General features: G+C 32.4%; 1 protein-coding gene across 1 annotated transcript; it reads left to right on the top strand.

Moving 5' to 3' along the window:
- Window positions 1-2160: 2160 nt before the first annotated feature.
- LOC148311814 (BOS complex subunit NCLN-like) lies at window positions 2161-12036 on the top strand. The gene is made up of 9 exons (XM_088278357.1): window positions 2161-2417; window positions 2511-2698; window positions 5055-5241; window positions 6289-6446; window positions 7131-7340; window positions 8759-9013; window positions 9926-10084; window positions 10986-11206; window positions 11397-12036. The coding sequence occupies exons 1-9, from the start codon at window positions 2243-2245 to the stop codon at window positions 11548-11550; spliced, it is 1707 nt and encodes a 568-aa protein (XP_088134483.1). The 5' UTR covers window positions 2161-2242; the 3' UTR covers window positions 11551-12036.
- Window positions 12037-13056: the final 1020 nt, after the last annotated feature.

The following is a 13056-nucleotide window of genomic DNA, read 5'->3' as shown; positions in this document are numbered from 1 at the left end:
AGCAATATTTACTAACATTTATGTACATATAAAAGATCACTAATATGTTTAATATTTTTCAATTGAATTGCATACAATCAATAAATGATTCAATTATAAAACTTTTTATGTACAAATTTATTACATACTAGATACAAGAAGTGTTTAACAGAAAATTTACAGAAATACAAATAAAATTAAAAAGGTATGTACAAATATTATTTATTTGAATTTTTTTCTGATAAAGTTTAAAAAAAAAAAAAAAACAATTTTTATAAGAGTACCCATGACTGTGTGACATCCACTACTTGTATTATTACATATTTATGTTCATGTTGTTTTTTTAGTCCTTTAAGATTGAAGTTTTACTCCTTATTAGATTCTGGTATTGGTTATGATACAATTAAACTTAAGAACTAAGTGCAGATTTGCATCCTGATTGATGCGGATTGTGTTATCTCTTTCATTCTTTAGTCTGCTGGTGGAACTATAAATATATGTGTATATTTTGTTACCTGTGATTATATTAATTTTATTATTATTATGTTGTTTTAAGTTGCATTGTTTTTTTTCTGTAAGAATTATATTTTAGTAAAGGTTGTTCTGAATGTCAAAAGTATAAATAAAATAACTACATATAATGAAAATATGTGAATATTATTTATAACTTTTATTTTTTCAGCATTGATAAGATTTATGGTTTTCAAAACTGCAGCTTTTACTATTTATTATCTTTATGATTATTATTAATGCCAAACCCTTGAAGTATTTTTTAAACTTTGTCTTTTAAATTTTTACATGAGAAAATATAACTTTTTTTCTATTGTGATACTTTATTTGCCTGCATGTTTCATTTTCCATTACATAGGTACCTAAAAATAATAATGTAAAAGTGATTAATAAAGATTAATTAATATATATATAATGATTGTTGTTTTACTCCTTAATAATCCATTCAACAAAAAAACAATATGGATATTCGCTTGCTATTTATATGATGCAGTACCCTATGCACCATCAGGTGCGGATAAGGGTTTAAAGATATATATATATATATATATATATATATATATATATATATATATATATATATATATATATATATATATATATATATATATATATATATATATATATATCTTTAAACCCTTATCCGCACCTGATGGTGCATAGGGTACTGCACTGCATATATATATATATATATATATATATATATATATATATATATATATATATATATATATATATATATATATCTTTAAACCCTTATCCGCACCTGATGGTACATAGGGTACTGCATCATATAAATGCAGTGTTATCTTGATCAATAACGCATGAAGGAAAGGTGATTACCCCTACTCTTCAGGTACCAGTACAGGGTAATATTGAATAAATATTAGAGTGATAAAATCACTAACATTTATTTGATCCCCTTGGGAATCGAGCCCGGGACCTCCAGTGCGGTAGCCAAGCGTGCTGACCATTACACCACGGCGGCGGTGCAGCACGCAGTAGGTAAATATGCCGCAGTTCAATCTTGATCTGAATAAAATTGTGTAACATTCCTTCAAGATTTTTTTTACACTCCAGGTAAGGTATTTTTCTGTCCATCTCTCATGCCTACATCTCTAGAAAAATAGAGTTAAGGTTGGTTCATCAATGAGTTTGGAATTAATCATTAGTGAATTCAAAATTCAATGCGATAATGCATCATTTCCGGAATATAACTAGTTCTTCCAAAAAAACTTATCTGTGAACTGTGGCCTGAAATATCTATAAAATGGGTAACATTTTTTTCATAGCAACGTTTGTAACCATATTTAGATATATGCACTTAGATTCCTGTGTGATTTGAAAAAAAGAGGTTTGTGATCTTCTGACTGGTAATGGGTACACGGGTTTATGTCACGGGAAAATAAGAATAGTGCACTAGCACTATTATGTAAGACTTTGTGGGTGAGCGTGAGGTTCATTTTGAGGGTGAACAAATATTTTAAAATGATATAAAAATAATTAAGGTACATTTTCCAATAATAATAGAAACTATAGGTTCTCCTCCTAGGTTACTTACCCGCACCAGTTGAGATACACGCCCGTACCTACTCGATTCTCATGTGACAGCTCATCCAATGATGACATTTTGACATTTATTTTCTATGGGTTATGTAGTGCGAATTATCTATGGAAGTTTTCCCATGTCCGCTGCTGTGGTATTTGAAGTGGTCTCATAGTTCATCGAAATAAAGTAATATTCTAAATTAAAATGTGGTTAGAAGAAGCGGACAGTTTTGCGGAACTATTTCGCGGTTATCTACCATATTATTTGCTGGTAGCATTGCCTATATTTATCATTATATCTCCTGTAAATCCTGTCGCGGCTTCCCATGAGTTCCCCGTTTATCGAATGCAGCAGTATGACTTGCACGGAGTTATCCACGGTAATTGAATTATTAACTTCATGAATGCTAATTAAAATATATATTTTCATTTTAATATATACCTTTAATTATCATTTTATTTTAACGTTTTAGGTTGTAGGAGCGCCTCTGTCAATTTGGAAGCCCGATCTCTAGCCGGATGGAGCACCTCTCGTCACTGTGTCGTAGCGAGGCTTCAGGATTTATCTGTAGACCAATTTTTAGAGATACGATCGAAGGCGGGAGCCCTACTTTTACTTCTGCCAAGTGATTTAAATAGCTTATCAGAATTGGACCGGGAGGTGAGATAAAAATAACGCTTACACTTTTATGACCTGCCCCCATTAATATATGTTGGATAATTAATAAAACTGACAGATTTTCCAATATAAAAATAAATATCACAATTCATCCTATACTTAGAAATCTTCCTTTGACTCACTGTTAAAGATGCATGATTTTAGACGATCTGTTGGACGTGTCACCCAAAGTAGAATTTTGTTTACAATAATGCAAACAGTAATCCTTTGTTATCCATGATTTCATTAGTTGTAGTTTCGATCTCTACTGCTGAAAGATATCAAAAAGAAATTCCTCATTATGTACATGAAATACTCTATTTTAGAACGTATATGCCCTATCTGCTTTTGGATATAATAAGTTTATTTATGCCCTTTAACATTGTAATATAATTCTTTATAGTATGTATTTACAGCAGGTTTTGATATACCAATTAAACTGCACCATTTCCATTATAATATTTGTTACAATGATTAAGGAAACACTTGTTTTTATACCACTTGAGTTAACATTAATATTTTTTTATGACTAACCCCCTCCCCCTAACTTACCCCTCTCCTTAATTATAGAACAGTTTTTTATTTTATATTTTAGTTATTATTCAGACCTGACGATAGAAGTTTAGTTTTCGAAACTAGTAGACATTAATAAAACTCAAGTGGTATAAAAACAAGTGTTTCCTTAATCATTGTAACATGTCTTACCACAAAGTTAATGCCGAAACAATAAATAAAATAATATTTGTTATTAATTATAATAAGAATCATTTTCAATAATTTATAATGTGCCATTTTTATAGGATACTACCTGTGTAATGTGTAATTATACTCTTTATTCTTATTTTTTTAAATTTAAGAAGAAACCCATGTAAAACGTAATACTACAGAATCCTTACAACTAAATTTTTACATTTAGTACATGCAAAAGTAGGTTGGTAATTGGATTATTATCATTATTTCAATGATAGATTTATATTATCCACTGACACTTCGTGATGGAATTGCATTTTTAATTTATTATTAGATTAAAACCAATATTTTTAGCTTTTCCACTTTTTTATTTGACCAGCGACCGGGTTTCGTCGTTACCGACATCATCAGACTGGTATGACATCCAGTCTGATGATGTCGGTAACGACGAAACCCGGTCGCTGGTCAAATAAAAAAGTGGAAAAGCTAAAAATATTGGTTTTAATCTAATAATAAATTATTTCAATGGATCAAGTTAGGCTTTAGTACGTTTTACAAAAAAAAAACACAAATTTCTCACACGTTTTATCAACACATTGAAAAGCAATCACTGGCTAATGTATCTGCATATAAAATCCTAGTAGACACACATCGACAATTCAAATTCATCCTAATATTTTTGCAATGCATTTTTATAGTTATGTAACAGCTCAGATCTAAGTAGTTTGGTTTGTAGTTTGTCAGTCATAAAAATCACATGGTATTCAACATTTTATTAGATGCAATCAGAGGCGTCCATTATATATAGACAGAAAAGCAGTGCCTACCTTGGATTATTCGCGCTCCATATAGAAAAAACTAACAGGACCTACTATGCCTTATCCGTACCTAACCCTACTGTCTACCCTGATTAAAATCTCTGTACCACTGGATGCAATCAACATTCTAATTATAAGTTATTAACATAAATATACTTTCAAGGGCCAAAAAACATTTTATTAATTTCTGACCACACTAATGATACATGTATTATAGTTAGATATACATGTGCTGTGGCGGATACGCCTAGTTGAAGAGACAACCAGAGGATAGTGACGAGTGGAGACTGACCACGAATGAAGCAAGCCAATTGTCACACAGATTGTAATCCACAAAGGAGTTGATGAAACATCAGGCGCTCGCAAATGTCTGTCTCTATTTGTTGGTGCTCATGGTTTCCACCTGTATTGTCTGATTTATTGGGAGATTGTTACCAGGACTAACTAAAAAAAGTATATGGCCTTACTCCCCAAATTGCATACTACCCCTTGTCCGCTGACCATTTTGGTATACTTATTTTCAATGATTTTATATTAACACATTGTTTGCGGGAACCACTCAAAAGCGTCTTTTCATACTGATGGTAGAGAGCAGGAGACTCTTATAAGCGTTATATTTGCTTACTTTTGGTAGCGTGAGAGTCGCTAAAAAACGTACAGATCGGAATTGGGTTTGCGGTTACTTGTGATTAGTATACAACCCTAATTAGGCTCGGGGTTGATGAAAAAACCGCTCGACAGCAATGTGTTAAGTATCTTCTCTAAAATATAATTACTCTGTGGTCACAATTTTTTTCTTCATAGGCAATTGTATCCGGAAAAAGTTATTTAATATAAAGGTATTATTTCAGCACATGCTTTTACTGGAAAATGCCATGGCAGCACAAGAAATTGCAGTTCCTGTGTATTTCGCTCCCTGGTCTGTAGAGATGAACGGAATAGTGAATGACTTGGCGGCGAGCTTTACCAAAGATGATATGTCAGGAAGTGCTGCAGATGCAATGTTCAATATGGCTTCTGCCAACGGCTATCAAATTGGTAATTATATTCTTTTAAAGGCATTGTTTATTCAGCATTTCCATCGCTTTTAAGGGAAGTAGTAAATATGAGTAATACACGTAATAAATCGTGTAAATAATGGATTCTCTTATCACAGTGGAACCTTTGGCTATAGATGCCCGGAGTGATAAACAATTCAGGTAATGTACAAAAATCAAAGTAAATAAAAAATGCATCAGTTTAGTTTGAGTTAATTTGTAATCAATTGTTCATTATTGAGGGCAAAGTGTGGCTCGGGAGCTGAATGCGTCTCTTTGACCTATTAAGTGCGGCTCCGGCACAAATATCCGGAAAGGATCTTCGATTCTACATATTAAATGTGCTAAAAAATAACGACACACAAACCTGACTTGATCACACATTTAAATGAGATGCAAGGATATTATTCACAATAAGTAGTGTTCTTATGGATACGTTACTATCAAAGATTTCTTTTTATTAATTAATAAAACCCTTATTAAATGTGAAATCAAGTTTTATTGAGTGTACTTGTAATTTACTCAAGGCCTTAAATTATAATTAATGTGCACTAGAATTGCAAACAGCTCTCAAGAAATTTTTGATCATTGTAATGTGAATATTTGGCTTTTGGCTAATAAGTTTGCCGACTACTGATTTAGGGGCTTCGTAAATTGAGGTTCCACTGTAGTGATATATTACGTTTAATAATTTTAAAATTTGCATTCATATATCTCTCAAATTGTATGGAAATTAGTAAATAAATTATTTTATTAATTATTATTTTTGTTCAGTTAGTTAGTATTTTATTTTTATAAGATGTTATGAGATCAGTTGACAAAAAAAAGAAAAAAGATTACTAAACAGTCTATCTAATTTTAAAATTAAGGTACTGAAGCAGATTCTAGATTCTATGGAAATTCTTTGATAAATTAAATCTAATAACTTCCGTAGCGTTTAGATAACTCAAAAAAATTTGATACTTATTTTTAAAATTATGTTTGATACAATTTCATTATTATATATACATATTTAGAAAATATTTTGAATGTTTTTATTTATTTTCAGTGATAACTAGTTCAGCAAATCAGAAACAAGAATCCAAGGTGGTAACACTGCACGGTCAGTTGACGGGACAAGAACATGGAGGAAAAGCTACTAAGGATAGTAATAAAGTCCCCACAATAGTTATAGTAGCTCATTATGATACTTCTGCAGCTGCTCCGGTAATTACAATCGTATATCGTAATCACTTAATCCAAAATATTACAGGTCGTAAGGTTCTTCTTCACATATGTTGAGATATCAATATAAATGATTCCTAAGTGGATAAACCCAGATTTGTTACCAAAGTCATCATTCAAAATCTCAGAATCAAAAAGTAACAGGCGGTTTCAAGCGTTTCATAGTATATAAAATAATTCAGGATGAATTTCAAATACATTTCATAAAGATCTCTGTTAATTAGAAAAACTTACTCAACTCAACCATACACGGTGTCAAGAACTAGCATGTAAAAGAAGGTATCAATTGAAATATAGATATAATATTCGAAGTTTGAGTAGTATGGTTGTCAATCACCTGTAGAATGGTGAATGTTGCATGTGTATAGGGTGATCACTTAAACCAACCTATTTAAGCTTGAGACAGGTTGTAAGCCTTGTGAATACCCAGAATTCCAAATTCTTCATCCAAAGATCAATATTTTCTACTTTGGAACTTTACTAGGCTACATATTGCATACACATCAGCTTGACTCGGGTCAACTTCAAACAGGTTAGGAGCCGAGTGTATCAGTCAACCATTGTCTTCATGATTCGAAGATCAAATTAACACTGCGTCGATTCAATGCAGTTCTTATTCACCATTGGGTGGTAATTATGTATGAAAATAATTTTTCATTTTGTCAGGAATTGGCACGCGGTGCGGACTCCAATGCGTCAGGTGTTGCAGTGCTGATCGAGTTGGCCAGGATATTCTCCCAGCTGTACTCCTCGGCCAGCACCAGAGGACCTATAAACCTGGTGTTCTTGCTGACTGGAGCGGCGCGAATGAATTACTACTCCACTAAAAAATGGATTGAGGATCAAGTTGATTCCTTGGACGGATCTTTGATTCACGTATGCCAATTTCATTTCCGTATTTAATATTTGTGGTGAAACAGAAGAGGGACACAAGTCTGTGACATACCACATACTTGTGCCTCTCCGTGTTACCACTGATATATCGCTCGCTCACTCCTTTCAACAACGTCAAATATCAAAAACTTGATTTTTCAGATTGTTTTTAAAGTTTGAAAATATAAAACAATGTATTAAAAATAAATATTAAGCCACTTATTGAACTTTTTACTGTGCAACAGATCTTTTTAGGTAAAACCTGAAGGTTTTATCTCCTTTTGAAAAATATTTATTATATTTAGAAAAATAATTAATACCTTTTCTTCAAAATGCAAAAACAACACCTTCTGCCCTGTCGCGGGTAAATATTAAGTTAAAAATATGCCACTTTTGCTGGGATATAGTACATTTTTTTGGCATTCCGAAAACATGCATAACTGAAATAGACAATTTTTGATATATGACGTTGTTGAAAGGAGTGAGCGATATAGGCATCCTTTGCCGGTATGCCAGGTAAACTTTTTGCCTGCTGTGTACTTTCTTCTTTATTTTTATTTAATTAAAATTTTGTCTCTTTGTTAAATTTGGTTTTGATGATACTTTTGATTTGTGAAGATGAAATTCTTTGATCTATTCTATATAAGAAATAGTAATGGAATGTCTGCCTCCTTAATATAGTGGCGAGTATGTAATATGTAGTGGTAGGATCAATGTAACGAATATTACTTATGTATTCGATTATTGGACTAATTCAAATGGTTGCTGAAATTCACTTGCTCTTTGATGTTAATTAATAATTTGATCAAGCATAGACAATACTATGACGGATCAGGAGCATTGAGGCGCGGTTAAGAGCTGGCTAAGATAAAGACAATTACTCTCAAGTGATAGTCGACGTCTCCCCTGACGTCTACTATTACATGAACAGAAGAAGTTAGACAATACCGAGCAGGCTCAACTATTTCAAATGGATACGTTTGCACATTAATAAATTTAAGGCATGTCTAAAATTATTTGTCCGCCTCCATAGTGTAATGGTCAGCACGCTCGGCTACTGTACTGGAGGTCCCGAGTTCGATTCCCAGGGGGGTCAAATAAATATATGTGATTTTTTCACTCTTATATTTATTCAATATTACCATGGACTGGTACTGGAAGCGGAGGGCTGATCACCTTTCCTTCACGTGTTAACGATCAAGATAAATAAATTTGACGGGTTAAGGATTTTTATGAATGAAACTGGTTAGTATTTGATGCTTATTGCTCAGAACTTGCAACACTACAATAACAATATATAGATAAAAAAATATGAATCAAGTGTTCTTTGAAATTTGAGGAAACAAGAGCAGGTTATATGGTACGTTCCACTCTGTTTGGTGCAGTGGGGGCTTGTTTTGTAACGAATGTTTGTTTTGCAGGATGCCGCCTTTGTACTATGTCTAGACTCCCTGTCCTCCAGCAGCTCCATGGTCATGCACGTGTCCAAGCCGCCCAAGGAAGGCGGCCCCACCAACGTGTTCCACAAGCACCTGAAGCTGGCTGCCTCGCTCAAGGAGGGGGCCTCCGTGGAGGGAATGCATAAGAAGATCAACCTGGCCGATGAGAACTTGGCGTGGGAGCACGAGAGGTTCAGCATTCGGCGACTGCCTGCTTTTACACTAAGTTCATTGAAGGTTAGACTCAGTATTTTTATTGTTTTATATCAACATATTAGTATTGTCCCTCTCCGAACTGTAGTGGTCATGGCGTATGCCTACTGTTCTGGACGTACCTGGTTCGATACCCAGAGGAGTCAGAATAAATATTTTTCACTCTAATATTTATTTTATATTGCTCTGGCTGATCACCTTTCCTTTGTTTATTTAATGATTAAGATAACATACTTTATATACGATGCAGTGCCCAATGCTCCTTAGGGTAGGGATTAAAGGTTCGAAGGATATTAATACATGGTTTTAAAAAAACATCTTTTTTGTTTGTTGACTTCTCATCAAAGATGAAGTAGGATATGGAAGTCTGAGCATTTACGAGGCTGACGACCGTCATAGGGTGGTTTAAGTGATCACTTTACACACATGTAACATTCACCGATTCTACCCATTATTGACAACCACACTACTCAAATTCTTGGAAGTTCTATATATATGAACCAATTTTGAAACATTATTCTTGAATCACAAGAACTTCACTAGAGACATCTATTGGTGAGATGAAAAATGATATTTTCTGGCGTTTCTCATGTGTGTGTCCATCCAGGATTCGGACCTTACATACTATTAAAAGAGTTTCTGCTCAATAAAAAACTTCTTTTCAGAGTTTGATGCTTTTGTACAATAGGCTGCGTTGGTTGTGAACAGTCATTAATCATTAATGAATTGCTTAGTTAACACTGAATTTGTGTGAAAGTACGCTGGCAAATATATATATATATATTTTTGGGTGAGGGGGAATTAGCGTTGATAGAGCTTCCAGTGATAACACCATGAATTGGTGTTAGTTTGAATTTATTTAACACATCTGTCACAGGGTAGTTATGTAAACCATTTAGGATTGATCGGTCATTGTTAACTTTTGTTTTCTTGCAGAGTCACAAGTCCAACATTCGGAGTTCCCTTTTGGATACATTGGATAACGCGGATTTGAAGAGCTTGACTGTCAATACACAAATCATTGCCGAAGCGCTCGCTGGATATCTGTACAATGTGTCTGTGGATGACTACAGCGCTATATTTAGTGAATCGTTGGTAAGTAAATTTGGAAACTCATTGTACATATTTAATTTATATTTTTAAGAAGTAGCATTATACATACTACATACATTGTCTTTATTTTGTTGACATAATAAAAATTATTAGTCTGAAAAAACTAGGTTTTTGCATATCGCTCACTCCTTTCAAGAACGTCATAAATCAAAAAACTTGATTTTTCAGGAGAACGTTTTTAAAGTTTAAAAATATAATACAATGTATTAAAAATAAATATCAAGCCACTTACTGAACTTTTTACTGTGCAACATATCTTTTTAGGTAAAACCTGAAGGTTTTTTATCCATTTGTAAAATACTTAGTTTATGTAAAAAAATAATTAAACAATACCTTTTCTTCAAAATGCAAAAACAACACTTTCTGCCCCGTAGCGGGTAAATATTAAGTTAAAAATATGCCGCTTTTGCTGGGATATAGTACATTTTCTGGGCATTCCGAAAACATGCACAACTGAAAATTGACTATTTTTGATTTATGACGTTCTTGAAAGGAGTGAGCGATATGATAAAAATGAATTGCAAAGAGCAAAACCAAAAATGTTGTTTTTTTTTATTATTTCATTTTTCAGAAGGTTTAGCTCATACATTGCGATTATGACTAGAGATCATTATAAAAAAAAAAACAATCTTTACCGTTTAACGTGTTTTACTGTTAACTAAAGTTAGAAATAAAACTATATTGCCTTTCTCAATATGTACTCTTATTTCTGGGCTCCGACTTTGTTTGGAGAACGAATGTAGAAATAAGTGATATTTATTATAATAAAAAATTAGGTTCGCATTACTCCTCTTCAAATGAGTTCATTTCTTTTTTCTGTTGCCCATTTGTTTGATCAAACCTTTCAACTTTGTCAAAATGTGAGCTTATCTCTTCTTTGCAGAAAGTTGACAACCAGTCTCTGGAGTCCTGGATGATGTTCCTGACTTCTCAGTCACGCGCAACGCACTTTGTTTCTCAGCCAAATAATCCCATAGTCATGGCGCTATCGGATGCACTGGGAAGGTTCCTTCCCGAAGTCACCACGTCACATTACAGCCCGGATAAGAGAGACCCGGAGTTCTCAACTTATACGCCAACATCCGCCATGCTTAATGTTTACAAGTAAGTTTTATATTTTATGTCATTTTTTACCTGCTGATACAGTTAACTCTTTCTGGACCATATACTAAACTGTTGAAAATTAGTTTTTTTGTGATAATATATTTTAGGGAACTCCTGCTGTAATTGTTTGTGTAATGCTTGAATTTTCATTGTTGATAGGCATTGTTAAAATATATTGTATTATTTTCAGTGTGAAACCGGCCGTATTTGATCTCATTCTGACTCTTGGAATACTGCTGTACATTCAACTTGTCTACTTGTTCATCGTGTACTTCCCCAATATATATACTCAAGTTTGTAAACTCTCTGTGGAGAGCAGTATCAAGTCTTACAAGATGCAATAAGAACTAAATTCTGTGTATTTATTTACAATCATCTAAAGTGAGTCAGCGTGAATTTGATCATAGTTTCCTAGTGTTAAGGATTAGGATTAAATTAAAAATAATGTCACCCCATTATCACCCAAAATTGGAATCAATTATGTTTTTAAATTATTATTTTATTTTGTTATAATGGTTGTGTTATTTGCAGCATTAATTTTTCTTTCATTTTATATTACTGTTTTTAGGACTAAGTTGTTATATTTGTGTTTTTAATATAATTCCATATTATTGTAAATCTTATTTACAAACTACATACATATCATGTACAGTGCCTTCTAGATATCAAATATAATGTTGTGTGGCAAGTTCATCTGTCTGCTCTATGCGTAACTTCTTACTATGGCAATCACGATTAAAATAAATATAAATATTTATATAATTTTTTTGGTTGTTTACATTTTTGTTGGTTAAATAATTTTCTGTTCCAATTGAATTAATCAAAATAAATAATTCTTATTGAAGAATTGGAATAGCTTAATATTTATCAGAAAAAGGCACTTCAGAGACAGATGAAGAAATGAAGCATATTTTTAGTTCCTTTATTAATTAATTTTTTGTCAAATAAAGTGAGAAGGATCATTGGAAAACATCACATTTTAAATCAATTGAATAATGGCAAATCTTAATTCTACATTATTATAAAATCCAAGAAAGAATCAAAACTCATAACTTGGAATATCTGATGGTTTCTTGAAAGAGGAGTTTTCTTCCAATCAATAAAACTTTTCTTTGTTAGATGAGATGAAATAAAAATAATTTTTGAGTTTGTTATTTTGTTTTATTACTTATCATAACTGTTTTTTTAATCAATGAATTTGGCTATAACTTTGTGGTAATATCTATTAATTTTAAAGTTTTTTCTTTTTTGTTAGATGAAAATTTTTTATTGTTTTTTTTTTAATTATTTATAGGTTTCCATACTGAAGTATTGTTAGAAAGGGTGTTTTATGTGGGGGTATGAAACAATTCAAAACTGTTTTAAATTGTTTATATTTGGAAAAATTATTTAAAAAAATAGTGTCGCAGAACGAAACAAGTTCATAACCTGAGTTTACTCTGCATATGATATTGAATAAGTGTGATAGAGTAACAGACTGTAGTAAACCACTTTGGATCTTCTTAGACATTTATTGCAAAGAATCGGTATGACAGCTAGTTGATTAGATCGAGAACTACTTGAGCATTGGAAATCGTCGATTGGTGACTATAATAAACCACCAGTCAAAGATTTACAGTGGAAAACGGCGAAAGAACACTCAAAATATACTACTTATCAATATTAAGAAACCTATTCATAGTATGTATCAAATTCTGCAGATACAATACTAAGGTTATATAATATTTTGACTCATAAAATTTGATGAAAAAATATGTGTTGAGATAGGTGTGGGGATTTTTTTTTGTAATATGGCCAGTTGGATTTTGATAACAGGTTTATCATTAACAGCTGATGCGACATTGCAAAAC

The sequence above is a fragment of the Brachycentrus maculatus genome, unplaced genomic scaffold, assembly GCF_059751285.1.
Source record: "Brachycentrus maculatus isolate JH-2025_06_01 unplaced genomic scaffold, ASM5975128v1 h1tg000056l, whole genome shotgun sequence".
Lineage (NCBI taxonomy): Eukaryota > Metazoa > Arthropoda > Insecta > Trichoptera > Brachycentridae > Brachycentrus > Brachycentrus maculatus.
This window is presented reverse-complemented; position numbering and strand designations above follow the sequence as displayed.

What these genes read in the sequence shown, in the direction of transcription:
- LOC148311814 (XM_088278357.1), top strand. Translation starts at nt 2,243, where the DNA reads ATGTGGTTAGAAGAAGCGGACAGTTTTGCGGAACTATTTCGCGGTTAT. An exon ending in TATCAGAATTGGACCGGGAG is followed by an intron (nt 2,699 to 5,054) that starts GTGAGATAAAAA and finishes GTATTATTTCAG; the next exon opens with CACATGCTTTTACTGGAAAA. An exon ending in TGGACGGATCTTTGATTCAC is followed by an intron (nt 7,341 to 8,758) that starts GTATGCCAATTT and finishes TTTGTTTTGCAG; the next exon opens with GATGCCGCCTTTGTACTATG.